This window comes from Hemitrygon akajei, chromosome 16 (genome assembly GCF_048418815.1).
Source record: "Hemitrygon akajei chromosome 16, sHemAka1.3, whole genome shotgun sequence".
Lineage (NCBI taxonomy): Eukaryota > Metazoa > Chordata > Chondrichthyes > Myliobatiformes > Dasyatidae > Hemitrygon > Hemitrygon akajei.
The window spans coordinates 17,371,549-17,389,862 of record NC_133139.1 but is presented as its reverse complement, the minus strand read 5'-3'; the positions used below and the strand labels follow the sequence as shown (position 1 = coordinate 17,389,862).

At 40.5% G+C, this 18,314-nt stretch overlaps 1 protein-coding gene across 2 annotated transcripts in view; it reads left to right on the top strand.

Moving 5' to 3' along the window:
* LOC140739787 (TLE family member 5-like) overlaps positions 1-17,956 on the top strand; it is a 155,337-nt gene extending 137,381 nt beyond the window's left edge. Inside the window, exons 5-7 of one of the 2 annotated variants that reach the window (XM_073068311.1) lie at positions 7,147-7,209; positions 7,400-7,474; positions 11,258-17,956. In XM_073068311.1, the coding sequence (XP_072924412.1) occupies positions 7,147-7,209; positions 7,400-7,474; positions 11,258-11,482 (363 nt within the window). In that variant the 3' untranslated portion in view covers positions 11,483-17,956. Of the gene's footprint in view, positions 1-7,146; positions 7,210-7,399; positions 7,475-11,254 lie in introns of both variants that reach the window. The other variant, XM_073068310.1, reaches the window with a different exon arrangement.
* The last annotated feature ends 358 nt before the right edge of the window (positions 17,957-18,314 follow it).

Below are 18,314 nucleotides of genomic sequence, written 5' to 3'. Positions count from 1 at the left end.
AAAATCAATCCATTTCCTTCTAGAAGCATAAATGAGGCAGCACGAGTGGAGGATGTTTAGACCCTCATGTCTGTGATAGCTCTTTGAATAGAATTACCCAATTAGTTCCACTCCTGGTTCTGCAAAATCCTGCATTTTTATTATCTATTTTCCGGTATCCCCCTTGGTGGTTTTTAAATTTGCATCCAATATGCTTTTGGGCAGTGCATTTCAAATAATAACCTACTACATGTAGCTTCATGTCAATTTTTTTGTTTGCTAATGCTCCTGTGAATCTCTTGGGGATTTACTATGCAAAAGGACATATTATAAATGCAAGTCATTGTACTTTTTTTTAAAAGGACTCTAGTCTTGCACTGTTAGTGATTCTTTTGTGATTAGGATTTGCTGCTGCTTCTATACATACTGTGGTGACCTACTTTCTGTGCAGGCGAACCAGCTCACAAATAGCCAGCGCGCGGGGGGAGACTTTGGTAATGCACCTTTGACGCCATTTCCGCCCGGAGAGGGCGGGTGCTAGGGATTAAATGCCAGCGCCGCGAAGTTTGAATAAACTAGTCTCGAAACGACTTACCGACTGCGAGTCGTTATTTCAGCGCTGTGTATAGCACATCGCTACAATACCGTATTTGAGATCTGACACACCTAACAACATTTCAACTAGTTCCTTGCATTTTGTTTCTATAAATTGGTTGCACTGAAAACTTAAAAATAAAATTGCAGGTCTTGTTTGGAGAAAGATCAGAAAGGTGAGAACAGAGGTGTGGTTGCTAATTAATTTTAGAATGAAAACAGGCAGACAGACAATATTTGGTATTTTAACATAGGATTTTCTATTGTCAACGTTAGGGTGGGGTAGAAATTCTTATTTATAAACCCATGAGATTCTGCAGGTGCTGGAAATCCAGAGGAACAAACGTATATTCTGGTGGGAACTCAGAGGTTCAGGCAGCATCTGTGGATAGGAATAAACATTCTGTGTTTCAGGATGAGGTCCTTTCTGATACCTTCTCCCAGTTCTTGCCTCATACTACTTACAAGCACAATTGGCTATACCTTCACCCAATGTTTTGCTTTGCTGAAGCCTTGAATGTGGTGCTCAGGACGCAGTACTTGTAATGAACTTCAGATTTGGAGCTTCGTCTTTCTGCTTGTTGTACAAACTTGTGGGCTGCCCCAGCACATCCTTCAGATGTGTTAGTTAATGCAGACGATGCATTTCACTGTATGTTTCAATGTACATGTAATAAATAAATGAGTCTGAATCTTTACTGTTCCCCAGCCAGACTAGGGGAATTGTTTTTCAATGATAGTTTTCACTAAACCCAATTGTTGGCACTAGGTGGACCCAATCTCATAACTAAGTTTAACCAGGAAAATCCAGGATCACCAAATTGAGCTCAAAATAAATTGTGAGATGGGATGAGATTTTGTTGTTGTTTTGAGATTGGATTGGATAAAATTGACTGAATCACAGCTCAATACAACACGAACTAGACTTGTTAAATATAGAAATGTTTGGAATTTGCTTGTCTGCAGTTAAAATCAGAATCGGGTTTAATATCACCGGGATATGTTGTGAAACTGGTTAACTTAGCGGCCCAGCACAATGCAATACAATAAATGTAGGGGAAAAAAAATCAATCAATTACAGTAAGTGTGTGTGTGTGCGTCTGTGTGTGTGTACTGAACTGATTCCACAAGTTATAGACTCACTTTCAAGGACTCTACAACTTATGCTCTCAATATTATTAATTATCTTATTATTATTTTCTGCAAATAGAAAAAGACAATTTGTTGTCTTTTGCACATTGGTCGGTTGTGTGTGCAGTTTTCATTGATTCTATTGAGTTTCTTTGGATTTACTGTGAATGGCCACAAGGAAGTGAATGTCGGGGTAGTACATGGTGACTCGTGTACTCTGATAATAAATTTACTCTCAACTCTGAGCATTGTTGATTGAGGTTCCTGGTGTTCCTCTTGTGTGGCTGGTTAGGATCCCAATGATTATGGCAAAGCCCAACATAGTTTCCATTCAGATATCAGTTCACAACCAATGAAAAATGTCTATTTTTGTTTGATGACCTTGTTTTTTTTTAGCCATTTATTTTTAAATGGAATGTGATGTCAGTCTGAAATTAAACAATTTTAATCATAAGCTGTTATCTTTGCATATTGCTGTGGGGAAAAAGGAATCTTTTTGATAGTGTTGGCTTCCTGTGAGCAACTGCATTAATAATAAAGAAGCATCAATTAGCCTGCCATCCCAATTTATTTCCTTGCTGATTACAGCAGAATTCTAAAGCGGACTGACTTTAATAAACTACACCTCGTTTCCCCAAAGACCTGGAGCTCAGCGTTTGTGTGTGTCACTTTGTGTTCAGCACCAACTGTGCCTAAAGCCACACTTGCATATAGATGTACAATACAATCAATCAACTGCATCAGCTTGTTTGTTAAATTAAACTGCCCACCTTTTCTCCATGGGTGGCTGAGAAAGAATTTGATGTTGTATTGATTTTCAGAGACTGCAATGTTAATGTAAGTTTCCTCTCATATTTGTACAATTTTTTTGCTGGCTCCATTTTGATCCAACCATGCAAACTCTTCTGCTTTGACTTAGGAGTGTAATCTTGTGGTCTGCCATTAATTACCACTGTGAGCAGAACCGGATAATGGCCTATCTTAAATAACTTGCCTTTCTCCTGCTGAATTTTGCATGTAGAGCACAGCTCCAATATGGAGTTGTAGTTATGGGAAAGACGACAGTAAAACCTTAAGACATTGGAGCAGAATTCGGCCATTTGACCCATTGAGTCTGCTCTGCCATTCCATCATAGCTGATTTGCTATCCCTCTCACTCCCATTTTCCTGCCTTCACCCTGTAACCTTCAAAACCCCTACTATCAAGAGCCTGTCAAACTCTGCTTTAAACATGACCAATGGCTTGGCCCCCACAGCCAGCTATGGTGATGACTTCCACAGATTCATCACATTCCTCCTCATCTCTGTTCTAAAGGGATATCCTTGTATTCTGAATGGATGAACTTGGATGTATTTCTTCTTTCAAAAGGGATTAAACAATGATGGAGAGAAGGTAGAAATGGGTACTGTGGTGGATTTCTCTTTGAATGGTAGGATAGACTGATTAGCAGACTCCAATTTCCATGCTTCTATATTTGAATTTGAGATACATTAGCATATGTGGGTCGTGCGGGTGTTTTGGATCTCCTCGTTCCCGAAAATGTATTTACTGCCATTTTGATTTACCTTGCCTTGCATGGACAATTGATAGAAGTTAATTGCTGTGGGTTGGCAAGAAATTATGTTATTGGGCAGCAATTCAAGGATATATTTGGAGACCCTGTACCTATCCACATTATGAAATTCTTCAAATCATTCGGACACCATGGTAGCATCAACTGATTGCCATTAGAAAAGCCCAGATCAATGGATGAACTGGGTCTTCTGGTTTACCTACCAGTTGCACTCTTTTGGGATTTAATTAAGTGGAACATGTAGCTATCTAACCTAACATTTATATTGCAATATTAGTGGTTAAATTTTGTTGGTGCCTCTGTGAAGGTCCTAAGGGTGCTTTTGTCAAATGAAAGTTATTGAATTATGCATCTCACAGTATGGTATAAAAGGTGAATTAAATTGGTCACGGTCTCATTTTGGCTTGATGTTTATTAGATATACTCAGCATCACCGGGATTAGAGTGAAGTCTAAGGTCTTGCTGCAGTGTTTTCTCTACATCCATTTGAGCTGTGAAAAACACCCAGCTGTACAATTATCTAAATAGATTTTGTCCTTTACAACATGGCCTGTCTCTGGAGGGAGCTTTTAAAAGAAATAGCAGTGGGGTGAAGTACTGGTGGTTATAGGTCTGTCATGGGCTGGTAGCACTGGGAGCAATTTGTGATGATGTATTCAGGGCAGTGCTCAAAGTGTATTGGCAAAACATTTAGCGGGGTTGACTTAACTTTTTTTTCACTGCCATGTACCTTTTGACTAAATGTTCTCAGCACTGAGTATACTGGATTTGTAACCAACTGCATCAGATGAATCAAAAACCGCGTTACAACCCAGTTTTATTCCTGGGTTATGTTTAGTCTGAATAGTGCAACACAGGAAAAGGCTCTTCACCCCAACTTGTCCATGCCAGCCATGGAGTTCCAAGCTTGTCCCATTTACCTGCATTTGGCTCTTCTGTCCCTAAACTCTCTTATACTTGTTCTTATCCAAATGTCTTTTAAATATTGTCATTGTTCATGTCTCAACCACTTTCTCTGGCAGTTCATTTCATCCTCACACCACCCTCAGTGTGAAGAAATTGCCCCCAAGGACCTTATTAAATTCTAAACCGATTCCTGCTAGTTTTTACTTCCCCTGCCCTGAGGAAAAGACTGCGTTCAGACTACCTACACCCCTTATGACCTTGAACACCTCTATAAAGTCACCCCTCAATCTCTGTAATGTTTGAAGGAATAACGTCCCACACTGTCAAACTTTTCCCTGTAACTCAGGTTATCAAATATGGCGGCATCGTTGTCAATTAAAATTCAAAATGTATTTATTATCAAAGTGCATATAGTCACCATATACAACCCTGAGATTCATTTACTTGCAGGCATACTCACTATGACCATAATAGAATTAATGAAAGACCACACCAACTTGGACTTCAATCAGTGTGCAAAGTGCAAACTGCAAATACAGAAAGGAAGAAGTAATAACAATAATGAATAAATAAGCGATAAATATGGACAATGTGGGATGAAGAGTCCTTGACAGTAAGTCCATAGGTTGTGGGAACATTTCCATAATGGGGCGAGTGAAGTTGAATGTTATCCCATTTAGTTCAAGAGCCTGATGGCTGAGGGGTAATAATCGTTCTTGAACCTGGTAGTGTGAGTCCTGAATCTCTGCACTCTTTTCATTTTAATGATGTCTTTCCTATAACTTGCCAACAAAAACTGTACTCAATACTCTTAATGTGGTCTCACCACATCTTGTACAAATCTTGTACAACTACAACATAAAGTCCCAAATCCCACACTCAGTACTTTGACTGATGAAGCCCAACGTGCCTAATGCCGTGTTCACCTTCCTGGCTACCTGTGGTGAATTCTGTACTTCTCAGTCCATCTGTTCCACAACACTCTCCAGGGCCTGACCATTCACTGTTAAGTTCTAGCCCTGTTTGATTTCTCAAAATAAATACTTCACACTTATATGAATTAAAATACATTTGCCAGTCTGCACCCTACTCAACTGATCAAGATTCCCCCTTGCTTCACTGTCTATGATGCTACCTATTTTAATATCACTTGCAGACTTGCAAGCTCTGCTTTATACCTCCAGATATCTTATGTAAAACCCCTGATCCTATAACACACACTAGTCCCAGGCCTCCACTGCGAGAAATAAACCTCAACTATCACACTCCCTGTCTCCTACCTTTGGGCAAAATATGGATTCAGTTCTCAATCTCCCTGGATCTCATGCCATCTAACCTTTCAGACCAGCCTGCCTTGCGGAACCTCTTCAAAGGCTTTGCTAAGTGCAAAGAGATGAGCTTCTCTACCTGGTCTCCCTCTATCATCTTGATTACTCTGTGTCAGAGTTTTGTGGAAAACTTGATCTGGAATTTTTTTAAAAAATTACTCAGCAAGTTAACCTTCATTGGTCGAAGGTTTGTACGTGCTTCCAGCTCTTAGGCCTGTGTGCACTGTCGTCTGATACGTGCAGGAGAGCATTGAATTCTGCTAGTGTTGAGAAGAATGGAGTTGGACACTCACCGTGCCCGTGCATCCAACTGTGATAACCTTGGTTCACTATAATATTGCAGGTAGTCTGAAGTTGTGTGTTGGCGTGTGGCCTAGTGGGCAAGGCATCAGACTAGTAACCTGAAGGTCACTGGTTCGAGCCTCAGCTGAGGCAGCGTGTTTGTGTCCTTGAGCAAGGCACTTATCAACACATTGCTCTGCGACGTCACCGGTGCCAAGCTGCATGGGTCCTAGTGCCCTTCCCTTGGACAACATCGGTGGCGTGGAGAGGGGAAGGCCTGCAGCTTGGGCAACTGCCGGTCTCCCATACAACCCTACCCAGGCTCGTGCCCTGGAAACTCCAGGCGCAGATCCATGGTCTCTCGAGACTGACGAATGCCACCACCAGTCTGAAGTTATCAGTAATAAGGAGAGGTCAGATTTGATATTGTAACCAATGATCACAGACCTAAGATTACCCTCTGAAATTAATTTTAACAATTGAAATATTGAACCTTGGGAAAAGTTGAAAGTAAGTTTATTCTCAAAGTACAAATATGTCACCATACACCACCCTGAGGTCTATTCCCAGAGTCCACAATCTATGGACTTGCCTTCAGTGATTTTACAACTCATCTTCTCAGTATTGGTTATTTAGTTGTTTTTTTTATATTTGTACAAATTGCCTTCTTTTGCACATTAGTTGTTTGTCAGTCTTTGCTTGTGGGTAGCTTTTCATTGATTCTATTGTATTTGTTCCACTGTGAATGCCTGCGAGAAAATGAAACTCCAAGTAGTATATGGTGACACATACGTACTTCAATAGTAAATTAACTTTGAAATTCCTGTGGAAAGTTTACCAATTTCATTTTGAATGATTTAATAATGAGCATAGAGGGAGGTGGAATTTTTATTTTGAAGATTTCGAGTAGGTCAGAATCTAAACCCAAATGAGTTGAGATATGACAGCCATAGATATTTGTACTTCTAGATGAGTTGCAAGTGTCAATAAATAGTTGATCCCAGTAGTGGTGAAGGCTTCAGTCAACTGCTTGAGGGCTATAAGGTCATTTCACGATTGGAGTAAACTATTTGTTGCTTTCTCTGGCTTGGTGTCTCTGTTCATTGTTGCTTTTCTTTATGAAATGTCATGTCAGTTTATATCTCTGAAGGTACAATGGAGACTTCTTTGTTGTGCTTGTTGCTATTAAGGCTGTCACTGGACTTAATGTGGTGTAACTTATCACCCTGGATGGGAAATTTATTGAAGCAGTACAGAATATTTTTTTTAAGTTGTGGAGTGTTGCAAAAGTCAATTGGTCTGCTGTCATAAGAGTGTTTAAATAAGTTGAATGTTTTCTTTTTCTGTTGCAGGCTGAAATTGTCAAAAGATTGAATGGAATCTGTGCTCAAGTCATCCCTTTCTTATCTCAGGAGGTAACTACATCTTAATTCTGTCTGTCTACTGTTAAAATAGCAACAGCAATAAAAGACCCATCGGAGATGAGTAGCTCAAGTTCGTTGTCGAGTGCCTGGATGCTATAAACTGGTGTTCGCTAACTGAGAAGCAATGTTTTGACAGTCTACGGTCTGATTACATTTCTGCCTTTGTCTTTTTTTTTTGCAGCATCAGCAGCAGGTGGTTCAGGCTATAGAGCGTGCAAAGCAGGTGACTGCCCCAGAGCTTAATACAGTCATCAGGGTATGTCTGCTTTATTCATTTGCACATTCATGCGCGCACGTGGATGTGTATGTTGTGACTGCCTAAAAGTGAGTGACTCGGAAGCTGTAATTGGGAAATGTAAAAGCCTTTATTCACAGCAAACCTCCAGGAGAGATTCCAGGAGCATCCAAAATAATCTCACTCTCTTGACACGATGTTTTACACTTCTTCAACACAAAGATAAGAATAAGCACTTAACTATAGTTTCAACTGCAATAATCTCCTTAACCTTAACATTTTGAATATAGTCAGATAAACTTAGAGAAGTATATAGGGTCACACGCTAGCATAGTGATTAGCACAGTGCTTTAGTGTACAGGAGACCTAGGTTTAATTCCTGCTGTTGCCTGTAAGGAGTTAGTACATTCTTCCTGAGACCACATGGGTTTCTTCCAGGTTCTGCGGTTTCCTCCCACAATACAGGTTGGTAGGTTATGTGCTCATTGTAAATTGTCCCGTGATTAGACTAGGATTAAAATGGCGGCATGGCTCAAAAGGCCGGAAGGGCCTATTACATCCTAAATCTCAATAAAGTTTTTAACAACTTATAATGGTTTCACATCCCAAGTAGGTGAATCTCCTTGAATATTCAGTACAGTTTCAAAAGCCAGACACCCAAAATATACCCCTTTTGTTGCAGTGGCGAGGGAAGGCTCCATGAATATGCAATTAATCGGAAGGTTAAGAGGCAAAATACTTCACTTTTGAACTGTGCATTAAGTGGAAGGGATACACCTCTGAACAATCCACCAATTTTCAGAAATATTTATGTCCTGTCTTTCCCTACGTAGTTTCAATGGGACAAAGAATGTCATACACTGCTGAATGTTTTCACTCAACAAGCATCAATTGGAAGTTAAGTTGCACAGGATTCATTTCCTGAAGACCGGTTTTCATATTACTTATCGCATAAGTATCCTAGCCATAATTTCATAATTCCAGACTTAATTCCTAACAGTGTTTATGCACATAGGCATATTGCAAACACATCACGGGTAAAACCTTCCCAACCAGTAAGCACATCTACCTGAAATGTTGCTGTAGAATAGCAGCATCCATCATCAGCAATCCTCACCAGACAGACCATGCTCTTTTCTCACTTCTGCCAGCAGGTAGAAGGTACAGGAGTCTCAGGACTCGCACCACCAGGTTCAAGACCAGTAACCACCCCTCAACCATCAGGCTGTTGAACAACTCACTTTATTTCTGGTGTTCCCACAACTGATGGTCTCACTTTAAGGACTCTTCATCGTGTTATTTCATGCTCTAGATTTTTATTGCTATTTATTTAGATGAACGTTTGCACAGTTTGTTGTTCATTGATCCTATTTACAGTGACTGTCCTACAGATTTTCTAAGTATGCCCACAGGAAAAAGAATCTCAGGGCTGCATGTGGTGACATGTCTGTACTCTGATAATAAATGTTACTCTCAACGTTGAAATTTGAACTTTTATAGCTTAACTTGTATTTCAAAATCTCTATGCAATACCACAGGGAGGGTTGAGAAGCATTGTGATTATAGGAAGTCTCTGACCATCTGTTACCATAGTAATGTCAGACACTTAAGTTCTAATTTTCACCCATCCACCAGACCCCCTCAGCTGGCTTCACGTATCACAGGGGTTCCTGGCTTTTTATATGCTTGGGGTCCATGCACCCCAGGTTGGAAACCCCTGACCCTATCACCCGTCAGCCTGTACTCCATTCCCCTCCCCCCCCCCCCCACCACCACCCTTATTCTGGCGCAACACAAAATGCTGGAGGAACTTAGCAGTTCGGGCACCGTCTGTGGAAGGGAATAAACAGTCAACTTTTCAGGCCAAGACCCTTATTCTGGCTGCTTCTCCCTTCCTTTCCAGTCCTGACGAAGGGCCGCTGCCCGAAATGTCAACTGTTCATTCCCCTTCAAAGACGCTACCTGACCTGCTGAGTTCATCCTGCATTTTCTGAGTTTAACTCTGGATTTCCAGCACCTGCATGAATCTCTTGTGTTTCTGAAAATTCTGACCCAGCCCCTTTCAATCACTACTGCCACTCTAATATTCTCTCTCTAAAGCGAGCAAACATTTCTGTAAAAGAAGAGCTGTTGTTTTAGTGCCAAGACCAATTGACCATCATTAGCACAGCCATAGGGGAGCTCTTCCACAACAAGACATGTCACGGCCAGGCCTCATCCATTTCTTGTGTCCTCTTTCCCCCTGTCTCCATTGCAGTAATAATTACAACCAATCGTTGCATTCAGGCTGATAGAAACTGCCACTGGAGACTGGGTTGAGCTTGGATCCTTCGCATACTGCCTGTGGAAGTCTGGTTTTTAATTCGTGTCTTCCTAACTAAAATGTCAAGTGATTTACATGTTAACATCAGTGCAGTCATCTTTAACCCCTTGGGGAAAGTTACAGCAAGTTAACATTGTGGGGGGGGGGGGGGAGGGTCTAATAGCTGCCTTTATGTCCTGCCCCTCATCCCTTTGACTTCCACCAAAGATAACCATGCAGCTGACATTCCTGTCCCTGCCGATGGAACTCCCTGTATATAAGTTACAATCCATCTGAAGTGCCAGTGAGATGGTCATTTTAATAAACCAGCCCATAGCCACTGCTGCCTTGCAAACTCTTCCCCGAGAACCGGATTTCAGATTCATTTATCGCATGTACTTCGAAGCACGAGACACATAGTGAAATCATCTTTTGCTTTAACAGCGGACACAATCTAAGGATACGCTGGGGGCAGTCTGCAGTTGTGGCCGCATGTTCCGCGCCAATGTAGCATGCCCACAGGAGCAACACGGAACAGCAGCCACAGGACAGAAGCAGCCGCCACAGGACAGAAGCAGCCGCCAGCACGTTGACAGCCACAAAGCAAGCTCCTTTCCTCCCTTCCGCCCACCCACTCACACACACACACAGAGGCTTCCAACCCCACAACAGGCTGACCCAGAGCCTCCAGGCTCCAGTGGACTCGCAGACTCGTAGATTTGCTGCTTGCCGTGTCCATCTTTATGCAGAACTTGGATGCTAAAGGCCACAAAATCCAATTGTCTTCCCACTTGAATTCCAGAGACTGACCAAAAAGATATTGCCTAGAAATGCAATTATCCAAGTATCTCTATGTCCACAAGAGAAAGAAATTACACATTTAACAGAATTGCCCTTTTTTCCTGTTAATACAGTCACCTCGGACAAAATGAGGGCTGTCCGCGTTTATTAATTTTACAAAAGCTCCAAATTGCAACCTATCTGGAACAAAGTGTTCTGAAATGCATACTAAGTGAAAATTGTCATTACTCAATTAGAAGTCTGTTTAATATTAATCTGGCGGATGTCAACCTGTTGGGTTTCAGTTTACGTCAAATCCAGAATGGATTTTCTTTTGCATTAGTAAGATTTTCTTTTTAAAAATTGGCAAATTTAATTCGTCCTTTAGGAGCTTTTCAGCATGGTAGGGTACAAATTGCAGAGCTCTAATCAAATCTCTTTGTTCAAGTGCTTTATAAAAAGCTTCAGTGCTTTGCACTTCGTAATGAGACGCTCAAAATAGATTGGTGTCTTGTGATTCAGTCTCTGATCTCCCTCGTTCCGTGTGTGTTCAAGCAGTCAGGCTGACTGCTTGATCTGCTATTGTGCCTGTCAAGGCTCAGTGTAATAATCTATCTGTTAAATAAGCAATCAGGTGTGCCTACTGGAGAAGAGACCTGCTCAGTCCAGAATGTGCTTGTTCAGGCTCTGATTGCCTTCTTTCTCTGTGTTCTCTGCAGCAGCAGCTTCAAGCGCAGCAGCTGTCTCACCTCCACGGACTCACGGTGCCACTCACTCCTCTTCCAGCTGGCCTGCAGCCTCCGGTCATCCCATCGGTCAGTGCCAGTGCAGGGCTTCTGGCATTGTCCAGTGCCCTGGGCTCACAGATCCACCTCGCTACGAAAGATGACAAGAACCATCACGATAGTGATCACCAGAGAGATGAGGGAGTGCAGAAACCGGATTAGGAACTTTTGAGGATCATTCAACACAACATCCTTAAAAATGATCTTTTGGTGTTTGTTTTAATGCCTGTATATATCTCGGAGGTGGCAATTTTGTGCTGTGTATGTTATTATTTAGGGGAACAAAACTTATTTTAAAGCTACAGTATATTATTAAAAGCAACTTTGTTTTAGCATGAACAAAGCAGGAATACACACTAAGTTTGAAGTTGCCTCGGACGAGGCCTTAACTTATTGGCTTTTCGACCTAATGAACTTTCTAGTGTTCAGTATTTCCAAGGTAATTGCTTCTGATTCAGCCAGTTCATTGAAGTTATGCTTTGCAGGAATTTGCCTTTCCTACTAGTTGCCTCCAAAATTGGGTTGTTAAGTGATTAACTTTGTGGAATGACCTGTAAGAATTCAGCTCTCTATAATCTCAGAAACCAAAGCAAATTTGCCAAATTTGTGGTCAAACGATGGTCAGTGCTAATGAAATCCATTCCAAAATGGCCTGTGAATAAGACTTCAATAAGACAAGTTACCTTAAACAAAATATTTTATCATCTGGTATTTCTCCAGAACTATCAACAGTTTGCTATGTCATCTTGCTGTTTTGTGGGCAATTTTTGTCATTAGGTCATTTAGCTTTTGGTCTACAGTCATGATGATTACTGCTTTTAAGTTGGAGATAACCACATACATTATTTTGTCATCTACCTTTTCCTGAATGGAAAAGAGAAATATATTGGCATATCATTCAGTTTGTGCCAAAATGTTCCAAATCTAGCAAGAAAGTGCTGTAGTATACACTTTGGGTTGGTTAAATGGGCATCAAAGTGGCAGCTTGTAAAGGTCAAATCAAAACAAAATGGCTGATCTATATTTTTTAAAAAACTTATGTGCACCTTTGTGAAACGTTGAAGGATTTGTGGCTGTGCAGTCAGGTTTTTCAGTAAGTCTCTCTAGTGAGGAATGGGAGGGAAAAACCATGGAAGCCCCCTGGACTTAACCTAAATCTTGTCAAAAGCAGTAGGCCCAATGTTAACCTGCTAGGAATTGGTGCTCTGGATATTAGCCAAAATATATTTGCAGTTTGCAGACAGATGTGAGTGTGGTGAGTATTTGTTTTCAATTTGCCTCTTTAATAGCAAACAGAATAGCAGTGGGGGGAAAAAATCTACGAGGTAAGTGGATAAGTTGAGGTGGAGTTGGCCCTGTGATTGGTTAGCTTGCAACAGAAATGGTTGTTCCTCTAGGTTGACCGTGGACTCTTATACATCCTTCAATGGTTTATAACTTGAAGAGATCTGTTTTGCTTTCTCCCCCTACCCCCGATCAGGTCCACTTAAAGAAGCCAACAAAAAAGTATTGATTCTGATTCCTCTGTCTAATGGCCATGAATTAATTTTGCACAGAAACAAGAAAATAGGTTCTAAGGTTCTTTCCTGGTCTTTCCTTAGTAATGGCACAGATTGATGACAGCCATGGTAGCTTGTAATTTGTGTTGGTTTTGTCCCTCATTATGATAAATTTAACAAATGCTTTAAAATTTGATTAATGGTAGCCTTCTGTCATCCAAGTCCATAGTAGAGAGGGTGGAAATGAACCCCAGTACCACAGGTAGTGCAGTGGCATTAGCACCAGACTTCAAGGCAAATGGTCCCCAGTTGGAATCGGCCGGCTCCTTGCACACTTTCCGTCAGTGTAAAAGAAACTCGGGCTGTAAAAAAAACAATGAAATGCTATGGAAATGGCAAAAATGCTGCCCAGTGCACCACAAAGCACAAATAGGAACAACAATCTTAGGTTGATGACAGTGTGGAACATAATGCACGAAGTGAGCTAATGGCCAAACATCATTGAGCACTGAGGCACACCTCTTAAGGGTTAGCAGTTACAAAGGATCACTGGGACAAGATCAGTTTACCACCTGTGCTTTGCACTGAATTAATTTGTACACTCACGTTTTGGTATCAGGAGCGTTTTGTAAATAACTGATGGATGGGTTCCTGCTCATGCAACCTCTAAACTCCCCACTTTCCACAACTGTACCCCACACATCCAATTTCTGCTTTCCATCTAACGATGTTAATGTTTCATGTCTAAGACACTTTATCAGCACTGGGACAGATAAGTAATAAGTTGTTTTTTAAATGGTAGAGTGAGTGTTGGAAGAATAAATAATGAAGAATATCTGTGATTCGTGCTAGGGTTGCCATGTGGATGAGCTACAAGTGATGTTATCTGGCCAATGGATTAATAAGGGCAGAATGTTCGGAAAAGAAAGAGAACCTGAGCAGGGGACCATGAAAGTTGCGAAATGAGGGCATTTAGAGAGTGAAAACAGAAAGGAATATAAACATTGCAAAACGCAGAGAACAGAGGACATGCCACAGTAGCAGAGTGGTTAGCGGGACTATTACAATGTTCTGAGTTCAATTCCAGCTTCCTTTGTATGTTCTCCCTGTCATCGCATGCGTTTCCTCCAAAGGCATACCAGTTAGTAGGTCAATTTGTCATCTAAATTGTCCTGTGACTAGGCTACGGCTAAATTGGTGGGCTGGTAGGGCCTGTTCCAGGCTGTATCTCAAAAAAGAGTCTGCACAAAATTGTCAGAACATTCTCCCCCCACCCCACATGTACAAAAGAAGAAAAATAAACTATATGCGATACAGACTCTTTTCCTTAACATTTGCTTTTTTTGTACAATCTCCATACTAATTCCTGAAGTAACAAAATCACTCTATCTGCCATTATCTTAACTCTCCTACATTTACAGTGCATTCAAAATAGACTTTTTTTGTGTGCATTTGTCTTTATTGTGGTCTTGATTGGAGTAAATAAGGTATATTTTCTCTTTTTGTCCATATATTCTGGCTACTGAAATTATAGGTCTCATTTAGGTGGATCAGCACAACTTTACATCAAAAACCATGAATTGGATCTCCTTGAATTTTACTTGGAAACTGTGGAATTCAGTGGGCTGTTGATGGATTTCCAAATAAGAAGTTTATCAAAATAAGTGTTAAACTATACTGTGTATATGCTACGGCTTTAAATTTCAACAAGAATTTCTTCAGTTCTTTTATTTTCTTATGATTTAAACCAGCTCCTAGCTACTACTGCTAGCTGGCATTAGGCCACCTCTCCCTCTTCCTCTGGCGTGCCAGGTACAATTACTCATTTAAAGCTGGCTTGCATTCCTCGACTTACGTACCAGAAAATCATCCAAAGATGGTAACTTTCTATAGAGCATATTTTAAGCATTCAGTCATTAAAATGACTGTTTTTCCAGAGTAAAGTTTAAAGTAAAACTCAACTCTAAAGGAGAAGGGGTAGTTTTTTTTCTCACATTGTCAGTTTATTTGTAGTGAGGGGCTGTAAAACTGCCTAGTCCGTTGCGTTGATGTGGAGCAAATTTTGCTTTGCGAAAACTAGAGAACTTGTTGCCAGCAGGTTTCAGAGGGGATGGCTGAATAGGTTAGAGAAAATACCTTCTCCTGTCTGGGGAATACGGTGTTGTTTGTCATTGTTTTCCCATGCACAACCTCCGCTATACAGGTTGATGCAAGTGACAATTTTCAGCCAAACCTACCGCTCCAAATCCTGATCCTTTAATCTGAAGTCCTGCTTTCTCTGATTAGCTGTACAATTTGCCTGCTTACTTGCATGATGTGCACATGGACTGTGCATGTGTTGCTCGACCAGTGACTGTAGTATTCACCTAACCTTGGGACAGGGATCAATTTTTCTTTGAGTAAAATGATGTTGAACCTCAGCTGAGCTGAGCGCAGTACAATTAGAGAGGGTAAAAGAGCACCCTTAAATATTGAGGCACTTTTGTAAGTATTCTAAATCAGCTTAAGCCATGGTCTGTGTTGACTTGTTTAGGCTACAGTTGTTTTGACATCTAGTAAAACTAGAATTGGTGATGTAGTTGAGTTTCATCACCTATGTGGAAAGATCGCTCTTGCCTGTTATTTTGATAAATGCATTACCTTTCACTGGGATAAGCCTCTCTTGCATATATTACGTGTCAGTGTGGTGGGTGAAGTGATGGATTAGAATTGGTAACACAAAATGCTGGCAGAATTCAGCAGGTCGGGCAGCATTTATGAAAAGGAATAAAGAATTGACGTTTGGGCTGAGACCCTTCATCAGGATCCCACCTTATTATGGCATCTGCCCTTTCCTTTTCACCCATGATATGAAGGGTCTCGGCCCAAAGCTCTGATTCTTTATACCTTTCCATAGATGCTGCTGGACCAACTGAATTCCTCTAGCATTTTGTGTGTGTTATCTCCAGAATCTCTTGTAATTAGAATTGGTGTTCTTGAGTCACATGGAGGGCTTGACGTGGCATTGGGGTATTTTGTCCTCTTCCCTAATGGCACCAATTCCCACTGGATCGTTGCACACACACAGGAATTTCAGACAGGGAGAGGATGTACAATAGTCATATGCCCTGAATTTCTTTACCAGAATTGAGATCTTGGTTGAGTTGATCTAAATCAGGGGTTCCCAACCTGGGATCCACGGTCCCTCAGTTAATTGTAAGACTTGGCTCCATGGCATAAAAAAGTTTCAGAACCCCAGTCTAAATGAATAAACAGCAATGCTTAGACCACTGGCATAAGATCTGGCATCAATGTACTCAGATTTTAAATAGACAAAAGCAAGACCTAGAGAATCAATTAGCAATTATTGCTTTTGCTTTCTGCTTTCAGAATAAAATAGAGCACTAATGAACCAAAAAAATCCCATTTTCACTTCACCTTTTCATCTAAGCATTAGGCACTTTTGTTTAAAACAATAATCATCTTGTAGTTTTTGGCAAGTGTTGTCTATCTTGCATTTGATTTTAATTTTTAAATAATCTAGCATAGTGCCAGTGAAATTCTGTACAGCTGGATTACATACAGAAGATCTTGGATATGTCAGAGAATGGATAGCTGACTATTATGGCTTATTGATTCTGGGGCACGTTCATTCTGGCAGGATTTCAACCCAGAAACCTATGACTGACATATATCTTGTCACCCGCTAGAGACCTGCTCCAGGTTTCCAGACTTGGTGAGCTGTCCACTTTTCAACCTGAATTGCAAGAACTGTCCAGTAGTTCTCAGAATATTCCAGGTTTCCATTGCGTTTGGCTGAATCTAGGATTAAAAAAAATACAGATGTGGAAAATACTCAGCAGGTCAGGCAGCATCCGTGGAGAGACAGAAATAGAGTTTGAGGTCGGTCACCTCTCATCAGATTTGAGGCTGAATTAAGCAGTCAGTGACACAGCTTTTTCTCAACAAATATTTTTTGAAAAAACAAGGAACTTGCACCTCAATTAAGCAGGCACCCTAAAAACCAAATTTATTGCCGCTTTAAGATGAAATTTAGTAAATATGTGGTCTCTTATGGTCACTTTCTTTTAACTTAATTTTTGTTATTTAATGAACGTGTAACATGCACTTAACTGCCTCGCACATTTAAGTCGAGTGTAATGTATAATCATGCTACAATCTGCAGTTGTTTTGAAAAACAGAGCTGTGTGCTTGTATAGGTTGGTGCACCTCATCTATCCCAGCAATCTGCTTGAAAGCAGTGTACAATATCAGTGCTGTGCTCCCGATCAGACACAGGAAGATGGCTATATCCTGACCTGCATAGTTAGCCAATAAGCACTAAAAGTCAAAACCTTGTTGTAATGGGGAAATAATGTATGATTCTGTGGGACATTTGTGTCAAAAGAGAAGCTGTTAGTACAAAAGTGCTTTGCTGCTCTTATACACGCTCTATTTACAAGCTGTTCTCTGTAAAATTTTAATACTGAATATTATCAATTAGAATTAGTTCAAAACTCTGCAATATTGCTCAATTTCACAGTATTTGCATAAGTTACAAATGTAAACTTCTTCTGTACAGTGGATCCTATTTACGATCAAATCCCTCTTTAAGGGAAACTTTGAAAGAAAAGGTCTAAAATTTTTTTGGGGATCAGTAATTGTTTTCAGTGGGATAGATTTGATCTTTGAAGAAATTTTAAAATCTCCACTGTTTATTTTCATGCTGTCTCAGTCCTCCAAGTGTTAATAAGGCTCCCAGCGATAACCAATGTTTCAGAGACCTTCCTGAATGTCATTGTATAATGCATAAACTCCTTCACAATGGAATTAGGAGAATGGTTATAATTATTAAAGTAATCCATCTGATGCTGTGACTTCGGAGCTTCAAATCACTTTAAAAAAAAGTTATAAAAAAAACACTTTGCTTTTAAAAATTCATTTGTTTCCTCTGGTGCAGCAGAAGCTGTATACTGTATTTGCACCAGTATGGTTTGTATGACTATGTATGCAAATTGTGTTGAAGATTTAATGTGGCGGTGTTAAAATACATTTATTATGTCTTAAATAAAACAAAAGTGTATTAAATTAGTTCGCTAGTGCTGTAAGGAAATATCTATGGTGCCTTACAAATAAAAGCAAATGTGATTAAATTATACAGTAGATGTGGGCATGTGTTCCTCCACCCTCATCCCTGCGCTTGCAAATCGGATCATTTTTGTTGGTATTGAGTATGTCGCCTGGGTTTTTCCGGTGCACCATTGATACGGATCGTACATCAACAGCGCCGCAGCGTTAGAAATTAAACCATTTTCATTCGCGATGTTAATATTAGATTTGACTTCTTAAGTATATTTTGAAAACTCAGTTTTCTTCCACCAAGTAGCTGCTTGGACTGAGCAATCTTCAACCCAGACACACCTTGCAAATCCCCTCTACATTACACCTCAGAATATTGGGCTAATGAATTGATTTTGAAGCATAATCACTGGGGGAAAGAATGAAACAAAGCAAAT